This window comes from Choloepus didactylus, chromosome 21 (assembly GCF_015220235.1).
Source record: "Choloepus didactylus isolate mChoDid1 chromosome 21, mChoDid1.pri, whole genome shotgun sequence".
NCBI classification, from domain to species: Eukaryota; Metazoa; Chordata; class Mammalia; order Pilosa; family Megalonychidae; genus Choloepus; species Choloepus didactylus.
The window spans coordinates 26,646,779-26,661,725 of record NC_051327.1 but is presented as its reverse complement, the minus strand read 5'-3'; the positions used below and the strand labels follow the sequence as shown (position 1 = coordinate 26,661,725).

At 59.2% G+C, this 14,947-nt stretch overlaps 1 protein-coding gene across 4 annotated transcripts in view; it reads right to left on the bottom strand.

Moving 5' to 3' along the window:
* PRKAR1B (protein kinase cAMP-dependent type I regulatory subunit beta) overlaps positions 1–14,947 on the bottom strand; it is a 112,716-nt gene that overhangs the window by 59,445 nt on the left and 38,324 nt on the right. For all 4 annotated transcript variants that reach the window (XM_037814073.1, XM_037814075.1, XM_037814071.1 and 1 more), the window contains one exon: positions 14,752–14,843. In XM_037814073.1, coding sequence (XP_037670001.1) covers positions 14,752–14,843 — 92 coding nt within the window. The remainder of the gene's footprint in view (positions 1–14,751; positions 14,844–14,947) is intronic.

The window sequence follows — 14,947 nt, the reverse complement described above, 5'->3', positions numbered from 1 at the left end:
TCCAAACCCCGTTCCTGTGGCTGGGACTGTCTGGAAACAGGTGTTTGCTGGTGGGATCAGTTAAGATGAGATCGCTCTGGAGCCGGTGGGCCTGACATCCAGCGCAGCCCCCACCCCTAGACTCGGAATCTGTGGCCTCCCAGGACTGTGACAAAGTAAGTTTCTGTTGTTTTAAGGCACCAGGTTTGTGGCGATTTGCTGCAGCAGTCCCAGGAACCTAAGGCATGCATCCGTAAAAACACCTCAGACAAACACACACGGAGGTGCAAACTGACAGCAGCTCCGAAACCGGGAACGACGCACGGAGCCGCCGTTACCACGTGTTTTCACAGTGGACAAGGGGGCCCGATCAGGGCAGTGAAGTAAGAAAAGAGAAATAAGACACTATCATTATTTACACATGAATGATTATGTACAGATAAAACCACAAGAATCTACAGATAAATTATGAAAAAGAATTAAAGTTTTTCTGTGTGTAAAATAATTATATTAAATTCCATTGCATTTCGATATACTACATCAGGCAATCGGAAAATGAAATGTTAAAAGAACATTTACAAACAGCATCAAAAATGTGAAGTACCTGGGAACAAATCTAACAAAAGATGTTTGTGAGCTCTGTGGAGAAAATTACAAAACCTTGTCGAAGCCCTTCAGGTTTTGAATAGACGGGAGGCCTGGCAGGCCGCGGCGTCAGAGGCCACACCGCAGGGTGGCCGTTCCCGCGATCCCAGGCTGCATCCCACAGGGTTGCTCTGCGGAGACAGGCAGGCCGGGTGTAAACTTCTGAGGAGAAGCAAAGGGCCTTTCTGTCAGTGCAAACCAGTGGATTCCTTGCAAATGGCACCAGTGAACCTCACCAACACTCCGGAAACAGGATCCCAGAAGGCACAGTGCAGAGCAGCTCCCATTAGTCTTTGGAAGGTCGTCTGGGGCACCCACAGGTGGCACAACCAGAAAGAAGAGCAAGAAAACAAAGACACGAGTCAGGCGAGGGGCCGTGATCAGGGAGAGGCAGCCAGGGAGCTACAGGACGGTGCCCGGGATATGGCAAGCTAGATGTCGGCCTTATTTTTATCCCTTAAACTGTACGTGTGCACTGTCTTAGGCACTCTTCCACAAAGAAGCCAGAGCTTACTATTTAGAAGGAAAAGAGACAGAAAAAAAGACAAGGGAAAAGGATGCTGTTTAAAGAAAGAAGAACTGTAAAATCACACTTGTGGGGAACAGACAAGGGGGGGCCTGCCCTGTCAGCTGTCGGGACTCGGTGACCACAGGAACCAACACGACGGCTCAGGTTCAGGGGCAGACGGGTGGCTGCCGGGACAGAAGAGAGAACTGAGGGTGTACTCCTCTACCACACACGACACACGAACCTCAACTCAGAACGGATCCTGCATCTAACTCGGAGAGCTAAAACTACAAAACTTGGGAGAAAAAACAGAACATCTTCATGGCCTTGGATTAGGCGAGTTCTTAGATATGACACCAAAAGCTTTAAAAAGAAAAAATTTTTGATAAGTTAGACTTCATCGAAATTAAAAACTTTTGCTCTTCAAAAGACACCATTAAGAAAATGAAGACAAACCACACAATATTTGCATACAGCTGATAAGCGATTTGTATCTTGAATACATAGTCTACAACTCAATAATAAGACGACCAAGAACCTAATTCAAAAAATGGGCAAAAGATTTGAGTAGACTTTTTACCAGAGAGTTAGACAAATGGCCCATAAGCACATAGAAAAAAAAGTTCATATTGTTTTTAGACGCTGGGTGTTGAAATAGCCGGAAGGAGGTAAATGACATGGTGTAGCTGTAACGTATAACACCCTTTGAAATTTGCTCTATAGCTACTTGTTGAATCGTGCTTTGAAAGTCTTCACCTTTCAGTATATATCCTATACTGCACAGCAAGGCAAGAGCTGAAACTGTGGAGCTGAACCCCATAACAGTTTTTGAAATTACCTATATGACTGCTTGTTGAGCTGTACATCGAAAGTTAACACCTTTCTACAGGTATGTTATATTTTACAATAATGGAAATAGCTGAAGTTGTAGAACTGTGATCCATAACACTCTTTGAAATTTGTTCTCTAACTACTTGTTAAATAATACTTTGAAAGTTATCATTGTTATGTATATATGGTAAAGTTCACAATAAAAAATGAATTAAAAAATAAAAATGAAATAAAAGGTTCACTCTCACAAGTCATTAGCAAAATGCACTGAGATGCTGCGTCACACGCAACCAGGATGGCTAAAATGAAAGACAGACGATGCCAAATGTTGGCAAGTATGTGGAGAAATGGAAGTCTCCAACACTGTGGGTGAGAATGCAAAACAGCGTAGCCACTTGGAAAAGTTTTGGCGGTTTCTTAAAAAGTTAAACATAAACTTGGCACATGACCCAGCAAATCCAGGGATCCACCCAGAAGAAATGAAAACAGACATCCACACAAAGACACGAATGTGAATATTCTCAGCTGCCTTATTCCTAGCAGCCCAAATCGGAAACAGCCTAGCTGTCCACCATCTAGTCAACAGATACACAAATCGTGGTCTGTCTATATAACGGAATACTACTTGGCAATAAAAAGGAATGAGGTTCTGCCCCTGCCATGATGTGGAGAACCTGAAAACACCGTGCCAGCGAGAGGAGCCAGGCATGAGAAACCACCGTTGTGTGGCTCCGTTGATGAGAAACGTCCAGAAAAGGCAGGTCAACTCCAACAGCTCACGGGCACATTTTGGGGTGACGGAAATGTCGTAAGATTGGATCTGGAGATGGCAGCAGCACCTGCAAATCCACTGAAAAACCACTGACCGTCATCCCTAGAACAGAGGACTTTTATGGTAGATGAATTACACCTCGATAAACCTGTGGAAAAAAGAAGAATTCTCTCTCCTACCTGAAGACACTGGCCTGGTTCCCAGCAGGCAGCCACGACGTGGCCCCCGGCACAGGGTCGAGGAGGGCGGGGACCTGGGTTCACCCCCCACCACTGCGCAGCGCTGCTGTCCTGAACGGCTCCTCTGCCCCCCCTCAGCCTCAGTTTTCCCTCCCTGCCCCGGACAGGGGTGGCGGTGGATTAAATGACTCAGCATGAGGCTGCCCCTCAAAGGCTGGCTGTTAGCATGGATGTTAATATAACTGGCTTGAAAATAATTGGACTTTTCTGTTGCAAAAGAAAAAGAAGAAAATAAAGTCTTTTTTTTCTTCGCACTTCCTGAAACTATGTTCAGCCACTTCTCTGTGCCACCTGTAACTGCAGGGAACGATAATTCACACTTGTATCTCTGACCAGAAGCACCAAAAGACGTGTCCACACCTTCAGTCCCCTGCAGACACGTCACGGCATGCTTTCAGGGTGCGAGACGAGCAGGGGCTGTGGGGCAAGGCTGGCACCTGCCTCCAGAGAAGCAGTGACGATGTCAGCTGACTCCACAGCCGTGTGACCTCCTGGAACAGAGTCAAACTGCACCCGCCTCGCCTGGCCCAGCCCCAGAGCGCCCCCAGGGTGAGGAGGGGGCTGTTGCTGTGTCACGGGTGCCACGTGTGGCACAGCAGTGGACAGGCAGGGCCGGGGTCCCGCCTCGCACACACACGGAGGGGCACACTGGGCCCTCTGCTCGGCTCACTCGGGCAGGAAAGGGACCAATCCACAGGGATTTTTAACTGGACTTTGGTCGGCCCTCGGCAGCCCAAACACCTCCTCCACCCAGCACAGCCCCGGACGTCAACGAAGCCCTCGAAAGACAGCTCACCTCGCCCACTTCCTGGCCCTGCTGTCCACTGTGCGGTGAGCGGTGCACAGAGGCTCACCGGAACCTTCCTGAATGCACAGGCCCCTCCTCCTTCAGGCTGCAGAACCGTTCTGTCAGCAGCCTCCCCCCACCCCACAACTGGGGGCGCCGCGAAGCCCCACCCGGAAGGGAAGGGAAGGCCCAGAACCCCTTCCCCGAGAGCCGGCCACTCGCTGCTGCCTGGAGGCCTCCCAAAGCGGACAAGGCCTGCTCCAGGCCTCAGAGCACACACACCACAAATGGGGGGCATGGAGCGCCATCCTCAGCCTGGGGGCTGCAGGTCCCCTCCCGGGCTCACAAAGGGGAGGGACTTCTGCCTCCTGGGGCCTGCCCGGCTGCTCAGCGGCCGGGAAAGGGCCAAACCCCAACTGGGCAGCAAGCCGGGCCGGGCCACGCACCCAGAGGCCGGGATGGCAGAAGCCGCCGCCGAGGGGGTGGGTTCGCTGCAGGCCTGGCCCCGAGCCTGTTCAGAGGGGCCGGGGGTCCTCTCAGATGGGCGGGAGGCGAGCACATGGCGAGGACAGGCCCATCCCCTGGCTGCGCCGTCCCAGCTGCTGTAAACCAGGTGAGGGGCCTGTGGTCCGTGGGTCACAGCATGTCCTGAATTTAGAAACACAGCTGAGACAGGCCACAGGGACACCCGCTCAGGCTGGACAACGCCTCCCTGCCCAGGTCACTGGACAGGCCCCACCACGGGGAGAGCAGTGGGGACGGCTGGCAGAGTGGGACACAGGCAAGTCGGGACGCATGTTAGCCCAGACGGCTGTCAACTTGTACTTTCAGATCTCACGTGTGCAGGTTTCTTGGAAGAAAAATCAATCTAATTGGCTCCAATATTGGAATTCTCTAATTCTTCTTAAGAAATGCACAGTTATCCCTCCCATGAGGCTCAGGGAACAGAGCCGGGGCCCCGCCTTCCCTCTGCGCCCCCAGCCACAGCACGAGGGGCGACACGCAGCAACCAAACGCGCACAGGACCCGACGGCGCCGCACAGGAGGCAGCAGGAGGAGCTCGAGGGCCACAAGCCCGGCATCAGCCAAGGCCGCCCACTGCCCCCGCTGCCCCCGCCGCCCCCCGCAGCGCCGGTCGCCTTTCCGTCCCCCATCGGCGCCCAACCTTGCTTCACGCACCTTCACAGGGGGGGCACCAGGGTCAGGGGTCAGGGCAGGGGCCAGGGTCAGGGGTCAGGACAGGGGTCAGGGTGGGGACTTGGCCACACCTGCACCCCCGGCCCCAGCCCCCCGTGGCCGCCCTGGCTCCCGGCCCCCTCCCGCCACGGCCCCTCCACCCGCAGCTCCGTGGCCTGGCTTCACCCGCGACGCTTCAAGACGCCACAACCCTCAGATGTGGCTGCGGCATCTAAATCTTTGGTCCTCTAGGGCCGTGTGCGAACAAAAGACGGTTTTTTTTTTGAAACTGTGTACCCCTTCACAGGTTTTAAAGTTAATAGCTAAACTTTTTCATTATCTTTACGTTGTTGCAAAAGAGAGCAACTTTTAGTATACTGAGAAAGTTGACATTTTAACTACTGTATCTTTCTTTTTTAGAACCAATGAAACACAAATCCACCCACCACTTAAATGAGGGAAAACGAGAGTCGGCAGCTGGAGCCTTCACTTCGTCCTTTTTCTCCTTCAACTCGCATTTCCACCCCATTTCACACAGAATTTATTCCAGCGGAAACACGTCTGCTTGGAAGTACTTCACTGATCTCCCTACCAAGTCTCTCTGAAATTTTTCCTGGGAACATGGCTCTAAGTATTCGAGTTTCTCAAGTGTGAGTTTTTATTACTAGCACACAGTTGTCAAAACATAAACACATTAACACTTTTGATGAATGATTACTAAACTGGAAAGTTAGGATTGTTCTGTGGCGGGTTAAGCGGGGCGTCCGGGCTGCCGGGGACTCGCCGTCTCACAGCCTGGGAGCTGCCGGCAGTCGTCGCCCATGGCCGCCCGCCCCCTCCACCGGCCTCTCCCACCGACTGCACCCACCTTTCCCCGCTTCTGAGGCCTCGAGTCAGACCAGATGCAGGGGCCTCGTCCGTGGGCCCTCGAGGGTCCTTCTCACACGTGAGTCCCACCCGCAGGACGGGGCCAGGCGAGAACATGGCGCGGGGCAGTCCCGGGGGCTCTATCCATGGGCAGCGCCTCGCCCAATGGCCTGGGGGGCCAACACTGGGGGCAGCCCCCCCGGCACAGCATGGAGTGGGAGAAGGGCGTGTCCCTCTTCAGGTCAGGGCCCGTCGATGCCGGACCCCTGCCCGAGCAGCCCCAGGGCCCCTCCAGCCCGTCCTGCACACCCTCCCCACCTGGTCAGTTCCAGCCACGCCCTTCCCGGCCCCGGGCCTCGGGGCTGCTGCTCCTCGGCCAGGATGTGCTCCCGACTCCCCAGAATGAGACACCCTCCTCGGAGAGGACCCCCTCACCCCTCACTCCGTTCTGGCACCAGGTGTGTGCCCTTCTCAGCAGGACCACCCCACGAACTGTCCCCCGAGTCAGCGGCTGACGGTGGCAGCCCCCGTCCTGCCTTCACTTCACCAGCTGCAGGGGACAGCGGGCGCCTGGAGCCCAGAGGGCAAGTCCCTGCCAAGGCCCCAGAGCAGCAGACAGCGAGGCAGGCTCAGCCCTGCCTCCTCCTGGGAGCCTCCTGGCTGCCCCGCCCAGCGGTGGGGACCCTCCCTGGCCTGGAGTCTGAGGGCTTCTGGGGCTTCTGCTGTGCCCGTCGCCCCCACAGCAGCCAGGACCCAGCCCAGGGCCTCGTTCCAGGGACCGTGGGCCTGACATCGGCTGGACCCGGCGTGGCCTGCACTGGCCATGGCTGCGGGCAAGTTTCTTCCCCTCTGATCTCGGTCCTCTGAGATGGCCACAGCCGTGCTCAGCTCGCGGGGTCACCTGTCAGAGGGCAGCTGGGGTTGCTCATCACGCAAATTCCCTGGGAAGGACCCGAGACGCAGGGCCCGTTTTCCTGAGGCCAGGGGCGAGTCTTCAGAACATGCTGGCCACGGCACACGGGGTTCATCTCGTGGGCCCCACACGTTCTGCGAAGCTCTCACATGTGGTGACCCATGGCTACTGCTCGGTGCCAGCTGAATGGGCCAGCGAGCCCGTCTCCAACAGGGCTGCTTGTGGGGCGGGCATGAGAGTTGGGGTTCCTGCCTTGGGGGCACCCACTCCCCACCAGGAGCCGCCATCCACAAGCACCTCCCACCCACGCCCCTCCACGGCCCATTCCACAGCTCGGCGAATGCACGAACGAGCAGGAAGACGAGAGAGTGGATGGATGGATGAACGGACGGACAGACGACTCGGGCTAACTGCTCCTTCTTCAGTGACCCGGGTTTAGCCCCAATTACATCAGAAGACTCTGCACTGCATCAAAAGCAGGAGAACATTTTCTCACTGTCAGAAGTAAAGAGCCGCGGGGCCCCATCAGCACCGAGGGTCGGAGGCAGCAGCTGAGAGCAGTGGTCCCGCCACAGCTGTCCCCGGAGCGGTGCACACGGTCTCCCCAATGCGGCAGCTGCTGCTCTCGGCGGTGACAGGACGAAGCAGCTGCCGCCGGGGGCCCGAGCCGGGCAGCCCCACTCGCTGGTGACCAAGTTGTAAGACAAGAAGAAAATCCCCGTCTAGGCCTGTGGGCACTTCGGTTTCTTTCTCCGTCTCCCGGGAGAGTGGGGCCCGTTCCACAGACAGAAGGCGCTCAGGGCCACGAGAGGAGGCCCGGCTCCGGGTTCCCCTGGAAGGCATCACCGAGCTGACAGGCAGGACCCATTCTGGGGACACAGAACCCCGCGAGCAGCCCGGCCGGGTCTGTGGGAAGGAGAACACGCCGCCCCCGTCCCTCACGGATCAGCCGTGCTGCGGCTCCAGAGAACAGGCCGATGGAGAGCAGCTCTGGGAGATGCCTGCACCACGACAGGTGGAGACGCGTTTCCTCGTGGCCGGGACAGAGGGGCCCTGAGAAAACACCCAGCACCAAAGCTGGGAATGGAGAGCCGTCCAAGCTGCCACTGCTCCATACCATGCGCTCTACTTCCGCATGCTTTTGAAGTTTTCCATTTTACCTGCACTTTTAATCTAACAAAGAATCACCAAATGCCTTGCGGAGGCCGGGAGAGCAGGAAGGTCTCTGGCGCGACGACCCCACACACGGGATCTCGCAGGATTTCTCAGGAACGATGAGACTCACCCGACCCAGAACTGCCTCTGCCTGGGGGTCGTGGGAGATCGATGCCCGGCCACGGGGGCAAGTAAGGAGCCGCCGGCCGCCCCACACTGCAAAGCCTAGGAGTCTGCTGATGAGGAGGGGCCTGGGGGCGGCGCATGGGGACAGCGCGTGGGGACAGGCCTGGGGGCGGCGCGTGGGTCACATGGTGATAGCGGTAGGCAGCAGGGAGCAGAGCCGTCAGCGTGGCGCGATTACAGCTGACAGGAAAGAGGGGAGCAGAAGAGGATATAAAACCCCACAGGTGAGCAGGGAGCAGCCTGGAAATAGTTCAGTCTCTTGAGACCACAAGGAGTGGCCTGAGCAGGTGGCCTGTCCCCCTTAGGGCCCAGGAAGGCTCTGAGCTGCCCCAGGACGAGCACCCAGCACAGTGGCTGCCGTCCGTGCTGGGGACTGTGCCCTGAGCACCTCCAGAATGTGGACACATCGCAGGGGACACTGCCACGGAGGACGGTTCGCAGTGGACGCTGCCGCACGGTGCAGGGTCAGCTGAGACAATGTGGGTGCAGGGTGACCCCCGTCCCTGTGACCGGGGCAGCTGGCTCCAGGACATGCTGCGCCGCCCCAGCCGCGTCTCACCTGTTCTCGCTCCTTCTGGGCCTCTGCCTTCGGCCTGGCTCCCTGGGGCAGCGAGGCCCTGTCACACAGACTCAGGCCTCGTCACGGCTGGACGTGGCTACACTCGCCACCCAGAGCAGGGCTCCTGGCTGCGGCTGCTTCCAGAAAGATCTGCAGGAAACGCAGTTCTGGGACATCACCCCTCCACTTTCCTACAACCTTTCAGTGCTCTGAAACACTTGAAACCAGAGAAGTCAAAAGATGCTCAGTAAACAGAAGAGGGTCCAGGAAGAGACCCCAAGCACACAGCAGCTGGGTTTTCGCAGCAAGCACCGCAGCAGTCGGAAAAGGGAGACGGCTCGATTTCGTGAGGCCTGTTGGTTCAGCTCAACATCTGGGGAAAAAATAAGCTGCCTTCATATGCCCTTAAGCCAAAGTAAGATTCCTGACGAAGCAAAGATTTAATCATTTAAAATAAAGAAAAAGAAAGAAACCATTGAGGTTCTAGAAAAGATCAGGAGTGTATTTACCTGCTGTCTTCGTGGGCAGAAGACCTTTCAAACAAGGAAAGATCGATAAATCTGGCTACATAGAAGTTAAAACTGCCAGAGGACAAGAAATTTCACAGACAAAGTCAAAAGACCAAAGAGTGATTGGAAACATGTGCTGCATGTATTAATCGTCAATGGCCTGATAATTGCTAATTTGAGAGAAGGGGGTAAGTCAACCGAGGACAAGGGGCACAGAGTAAACAAGCGACTTACAGAAAAAGGCAGACCTCAGCCCCCATCGGCTAAGTCAGATGACTTCATGAGGCAGTGGAAGCGTCTCGAGCGGGACCGGTGCGAATGGGCAGCAGGGAGCCCTGCGGGACAGGCGCTGTGAGCCGAGGGGGAGCAGCTGTGGGAGCAGCACCCCTGCCTAGGGGCTGGATGTCAGGATGCATTTCCGGACACATCTGTCCGAGCACAGCATGCCCGGACCTGCAAGCCCAGCAAGGCTGCCGGTGAGCACGAGGACGGGCGGCTGCGAGGACACCGCAGTCTCCGAGAAGGCACCAGAAACCGCGAATGCAGGTGGAGACCACTGGCTTCCCACCCTGCGGGGGTTGAGCCTGGAATCCCAGCCTGCGGACCTTGGTTTCCCCAACTGGCCGGCGGGTGTGGGCTGCCCAAGTCCCAGGAGAGTTGGGGGTCCACAGCCAGGCCGCCAGGCCGAACAGTCTGCACTGAGTCTGTGTGGAGGTGGGAACAAGCTGGGGTGACCACTGGGCCCTGCGGAGCTGCCCTCTCACCCTGGCCTCTTTACGCAGCCCCCCATCCACCCCCCACCTCACACCCCAGCTAGCAGCAGTGGGTTCTGGAACACAGCCAGGCCAGGCCCCAAGGCAACCATCAGGTCTGAAAGTCAAAGCCCCCATCCTGGGGCCTCATCCCCCGCACCATGGGGGGCAGGGTCGGTCACCCCCAGGCCCCACCCCACCCCGTCCTGGGGCCTCATCCCCACCGGGTGCCCGCAGGGTACTTCCAGGGCCTGGTGGGGCCCAGCGACCCGAGGCCCAGTGGACTCAGCCTCTGCCAGGAGCTCCCCCTTCTGGAAAAGGGGTTCACGTGCCATCCCTGAGCCATCCCGGGGCAGCCTCAGCCTCCCTGGGCCTTGGTGTCCCCTTCGCCCGTGGGCAGCGGCTTGGCAGGTGACATACACACTATCCGGTCCAAGGCCTGGGTCAACCCAGCTCCTCGCTGAGCCTCACAGCTCATCTCAGCCTCGGGGTCCTCGGGGGACTCCACCTGGGCACTGCCCGCAAACTCCCGAGCCGGCCTCAGCCTCCTGCTGGACGCACGTCCTGCTAGCCCCAAGGTGTCCCCTGCCCGATCGAGCCTGGCTTGGTGCAAAATGAAAACCGAATCCCATGTGTGTTCAAACCATTAAGCACCGACTCGGAGGAGGCCCTGCGTCTTCCAAAACGCTGATTTTGTTTTTCCAATTTTGCCTTCAAGGGAAGCAGGACGTCCAGAAGCTGAGCCAGGGGCAGGGAAGGGGCTGCAGGCGGAGTGGCCGGCGGGTGTTTTTCCCATCACCTGCGGACCCCAGCCAATGTGGAAAAACAGGCTGCAGAGGCAGGTGGGAGGGAAGGTGAGGCGGGAACAGACAGCAGGAGGCAGCGTGGGGGCCACGGCTGCCATGGGGCTGCCGAGAGCCGGGCCGGCGGAGGGGAGCTGCCCGCACCCTCCGCTCGTCAGCCCACTCTCCGGCCCCTTCTGCTGCCAGGGTCTCCCCAGGCCGGCACAGCCCCCTGTTGACCCTTGGGCCCAGCGGAGGAGGGGTCTCGGGTCCGGGGGGGTCAGGTGCTGCTGCGGGTCCGTCTGGGGGGCCGGGCAGAAGCCCCCTCCCTGCAAGCCCCACCCCAGAGCTGGAGGCTGCCCTGGTGGCCGGTGGTGGTCTGAGGTGTGGGCACCGCCCCATCCCGACCTCACTGCTCCCCGCTGGACACTGGGGAACGGGCCTCAGAACGTCATCGCACACTTGCACGTGGCAGTGTCCCGCACCCTCCTTCCGGAAGAGGCTCCACGTGCCTGAGTTCTGTGGGCGTGTGTGTGAGTGTTGGTGTGGGTGAGTGTGTGTGAGGATGCATCGGTGTGACTAAGGGGGTATTTGGGTGTGTCGGTGTGACTTGGGTGAGTGTGGGCGTGTGTACACGAGTGTGAGCATGTGTTCACATGTGTGTGAGTGTGGGCATTGCAAAAGAGTGTGCGTGAGTGTGAGCTGAGTCTGGCCCTGACGGTCTGGGCCACTCTTGCCAGCACTCCATGCCCAGGGGTCTCCTGATCCCCACCCACTGCCTTACGCTCCCAAGTCTGACCCCAGCTCCCTGAGGCTCCTCCAGAGACCACATGGGGACCCCACACCCCAAGGCCGAGGCTCCTGCACCCCCACCACACGGGGCCCGGCTGGTGCAGGACGAGCTGCAGATCACACCCTGGCTTGGCGCTGGGCAGGTGGCAGCCATCTCAGGACTGGTCTCCAGCAAAAGGGCTGCAGCCAGTGTCTCCTTCCTCTCCCCGCTCAGCCCCAGCACGACAGGGAACCCCGAAGGAAAGATGGGCCGAGCCGCCTGGCTGGACTTGAAAGACGAGGCTGAGCAGTGACAAGGCGCCCTGTCGCCAAGCGGGTTTTCTTTGACCTGCGCAGACAGCGGCGGGAGCAGCCCCAGGTCGGCCGTGCCAGGCCCCTGCACACGAGGGCGAGGACACTCCTGCCCGTGCCGAACCGCAGCAGAGCCGTGGGCAGCTGCCAGGCCCAGCTTCCAGGGAGCAGGAAAAAGACAAATATTTGGGTCTGCAAGGAGAGGCATCCCCCAAAAGTCAGCAGACAAGACAAGGCCGCCCGACCCGCACCCTCAGGAGCTGCTGCGCCAGCCACTGGCCCGTTTTCTTGGGAACCGCGGCCAGAGAGAGCAGCCAACAGGCTCCGACGCAGAAGGCGCATTTCCCGAGGTGCAGAAACTGAGACCCGAAATACGACACCCGCCCCCGACGTGGAGGCCCTCTCCAGGCCAGCCCTGCAGGGAGGAATTTTTAATCCGGCCATCAGCTTCTGCTGCACTGCATCCACCTGGCTCCGGGATCCAGAAGAGTCAGCAGCAGGGAGAACTGTGTGGTTCTGGAAGCTTCTGTACTGCTTCCACGTGGGCCTCCACGGCTGCCGTTGGAGGCCAAACAGAGCCCTGAGGCGAGACTCTTGCGCCAGCTCGTGCCTGGGCACGGTCAGGCCACGGGGCTCTGAGGCCTCGGCCAGCAGCAAAGGGAGGGCCGGGACCCTGCACCACACCCGGGGCCTTGGGCGTAAGCATGGTGGGGGGAGCGACGGACAGACGGACGAGATGGCATCACAGGATCCCCGGGGCCCATTTTATACTCCTCCTTCCAGGAAGCAGACGCCCCCGGTCGTCCAGAGCCAAAACCAAGTGGCGTCTGTTCAGCCACGGACCACTGCGCTCGGTCGTTCCTGCGGCGGAACCTGGCGGAGCCTGACTCACGGGCAGGCCACGGCGGTCAGTGTGCCAGGGCCCCGGATGGCTCCCGGACCCCGCACCCTCAGCACCTGCCACCGGCCTGAGTCGCGCCCTCGGTGCCCACCCTGGCTAAGCTGCCTGCTCTGTGATGCCCGGGCTGCCGTCGGCTCCCTTCCCAGGCAGGGTCTGTGACAGTCCGTGGCTGGGGGGTCATGCAGCTTAACACAGAGGTCATGCCCTCTCAGCGCCGGGGCCGGACGTCTGAGCACTCCGGGGTCTCCCTCCTGCCTCCCCCGGCTCCTGGCCTGGGTCGTGTCTCCACTCAGCCTCCTCCTCCGGCTGCCAAGCCCCCCCACCTCCCGCACACTAGGAACCCACATGCGGCCTGAGGTCCTGCTGGACGCCTGGACGCCCCCTCCCCAGGCAAGAGCGGCCGCCTCACCTGGAGCCTCCGGGGCCTCTGGGTTCACCTGACGCCCCTCCCTTGCCCAGACACGCCTGCCGAGGCCACCGGACAGACAGACACTCACCTTTCCACCCCAAAGCTGGACGGAACCGTGTAAATGGCCAGCGTCTCCAGGCGGTGGAGGAGGCTCACTAGAGAGGGAGTGGGCGCAGGGCATTGGGCCCGACGGTGTCCGCCTGCCCCGGGGCCCCAGTGAGAGGCCAGTGGACAGTGACAGGCACTGCTGCCCGCTCCCCCGCAGCCCTCCCCTTCCCCCGTGTACCCTGCAGCCTGAGCCCCTCACAGCCCGGGGGCTCTGCTGGCCTCAGATGCAGCAAGGACTTTCCAGAAAACAAGCTCAGGGCTCAGCCGTCCTGTCCTGGTCTCAGGGGTCTTCAGCAGTGGCTGAGGGGCAGGTGGGAACCGAGCCTCTCCAGGCCCCACCAGGCCCCCAGCCCACCTCCATGTGGGACATCAGAACAACCATAGGCCTTTAAAGGCTCAGGAGTTGCTGCGAGGCCTGGGCCCAGGGCCCTCCTGCCCTCCTGCATGGCTCCACCTGCACCTGCACCTGCACCTGCAGCGTCGACTCGTCAGGCAGGGCCTGTGGCCGTGGGCAGCGAGGCTGCAGGGAGCTGATTCCCCAGATGGTGGACGGCGACGCAGGTGCCACCGAAACAGGAGTGGACAATGAGACCCTCAGCCTGCCGTGGGGGAGAGCATGTCCCACAGCACTGCAGCAAGCTCCGGTGCAGGGTCAAAGGCCACCAGAAACGGCACTGTAAACCCACAGAGAATGATCTGGAAGGTGACGCCAAGCACGGCTGGGAGGGGAGGGTGCCAGGTGAGAGGGTGAGAAGAGGCTCTCTCTTCATTTTACATATTGTATACCATTCGGATCTTGAATAGGCCTGCTAGCAAAAGCTGCTCAATCTAATGATTACAATTCACCAAAAATGAAAGAGAAAGTTTAAAAGTGTTACGTGCCCTGCAATCTGAGTCGAGGAATTTATCTTAAAGAACAAAATGGGCAAGTCCTCGAAGATGGTACCAGGGATGGCCGTGGCCATGAGAAAGTTGTTCATAAAAACCACAAACAACCCTGGCAGGAAACAGTTCAATCGCAGCAATTGAACTGATGCTCAGAACTGGGAAAATCTCCACTGGCGAAGGAGATGGCCGCAGAGCCTCGAGTGGGTCAGCCAGCCGGCAGCGTTAAAGTCTGTTTTGTGAAAAGGTCTAGAGCGTTAGGACATAAGCATGAAACAAACCCCGAAGACTGCCCTGAAATGCCGGCGTTACCTCTGGGGCTGGGACCATGGGGACGGTCTCACTGCCCGCCTCAGCGGGCCCTTCCCAGCGCCCTCACCGTGTGGGTGTATCGCGAGCCGACCTCATGGGCCGAGCTGCTTGCTGCCCGTCTCCTCCGCACCCGCCCAGGCCACGCCGCGCCTCCCTCCTCTGGCCCCGAGCCCCGAGGGACGGGCAGAGCTGAGGGATCTGCATTCCAGCCCCCGCTCCCCACCAGGCCCTGAGCTCAGCAAAGGGAAGTCCCCGTGTGTGGAAGATGCCGGAAGGCCAGGCCCACGGCCGCTGGGGCGGAAGGAGGGACGTGGTGCACTGTGGGAGGTGGGCGCCCAGCTCGAGACAGCACCGCCCTCGGGGGGGACCCACAGGTGCCGGGCAGGGGCCTACCTCCTCTCGTTGTCGTCCAGGTGGGCAAAGAGCACGTTCTTGGAGATGGCTTTGGCCAGCGCCGTCATGGTCTTATAATCTTTGGGAATCACCTGGAGGGGAAGGAACCACGGAAACTGGGCTTGGGAGCGAGTCCCAAGCACCTGCTGGGCCCTGAGACGCCTTAAACCAGCCGACCTCCAGCCGCCTGGGCCCC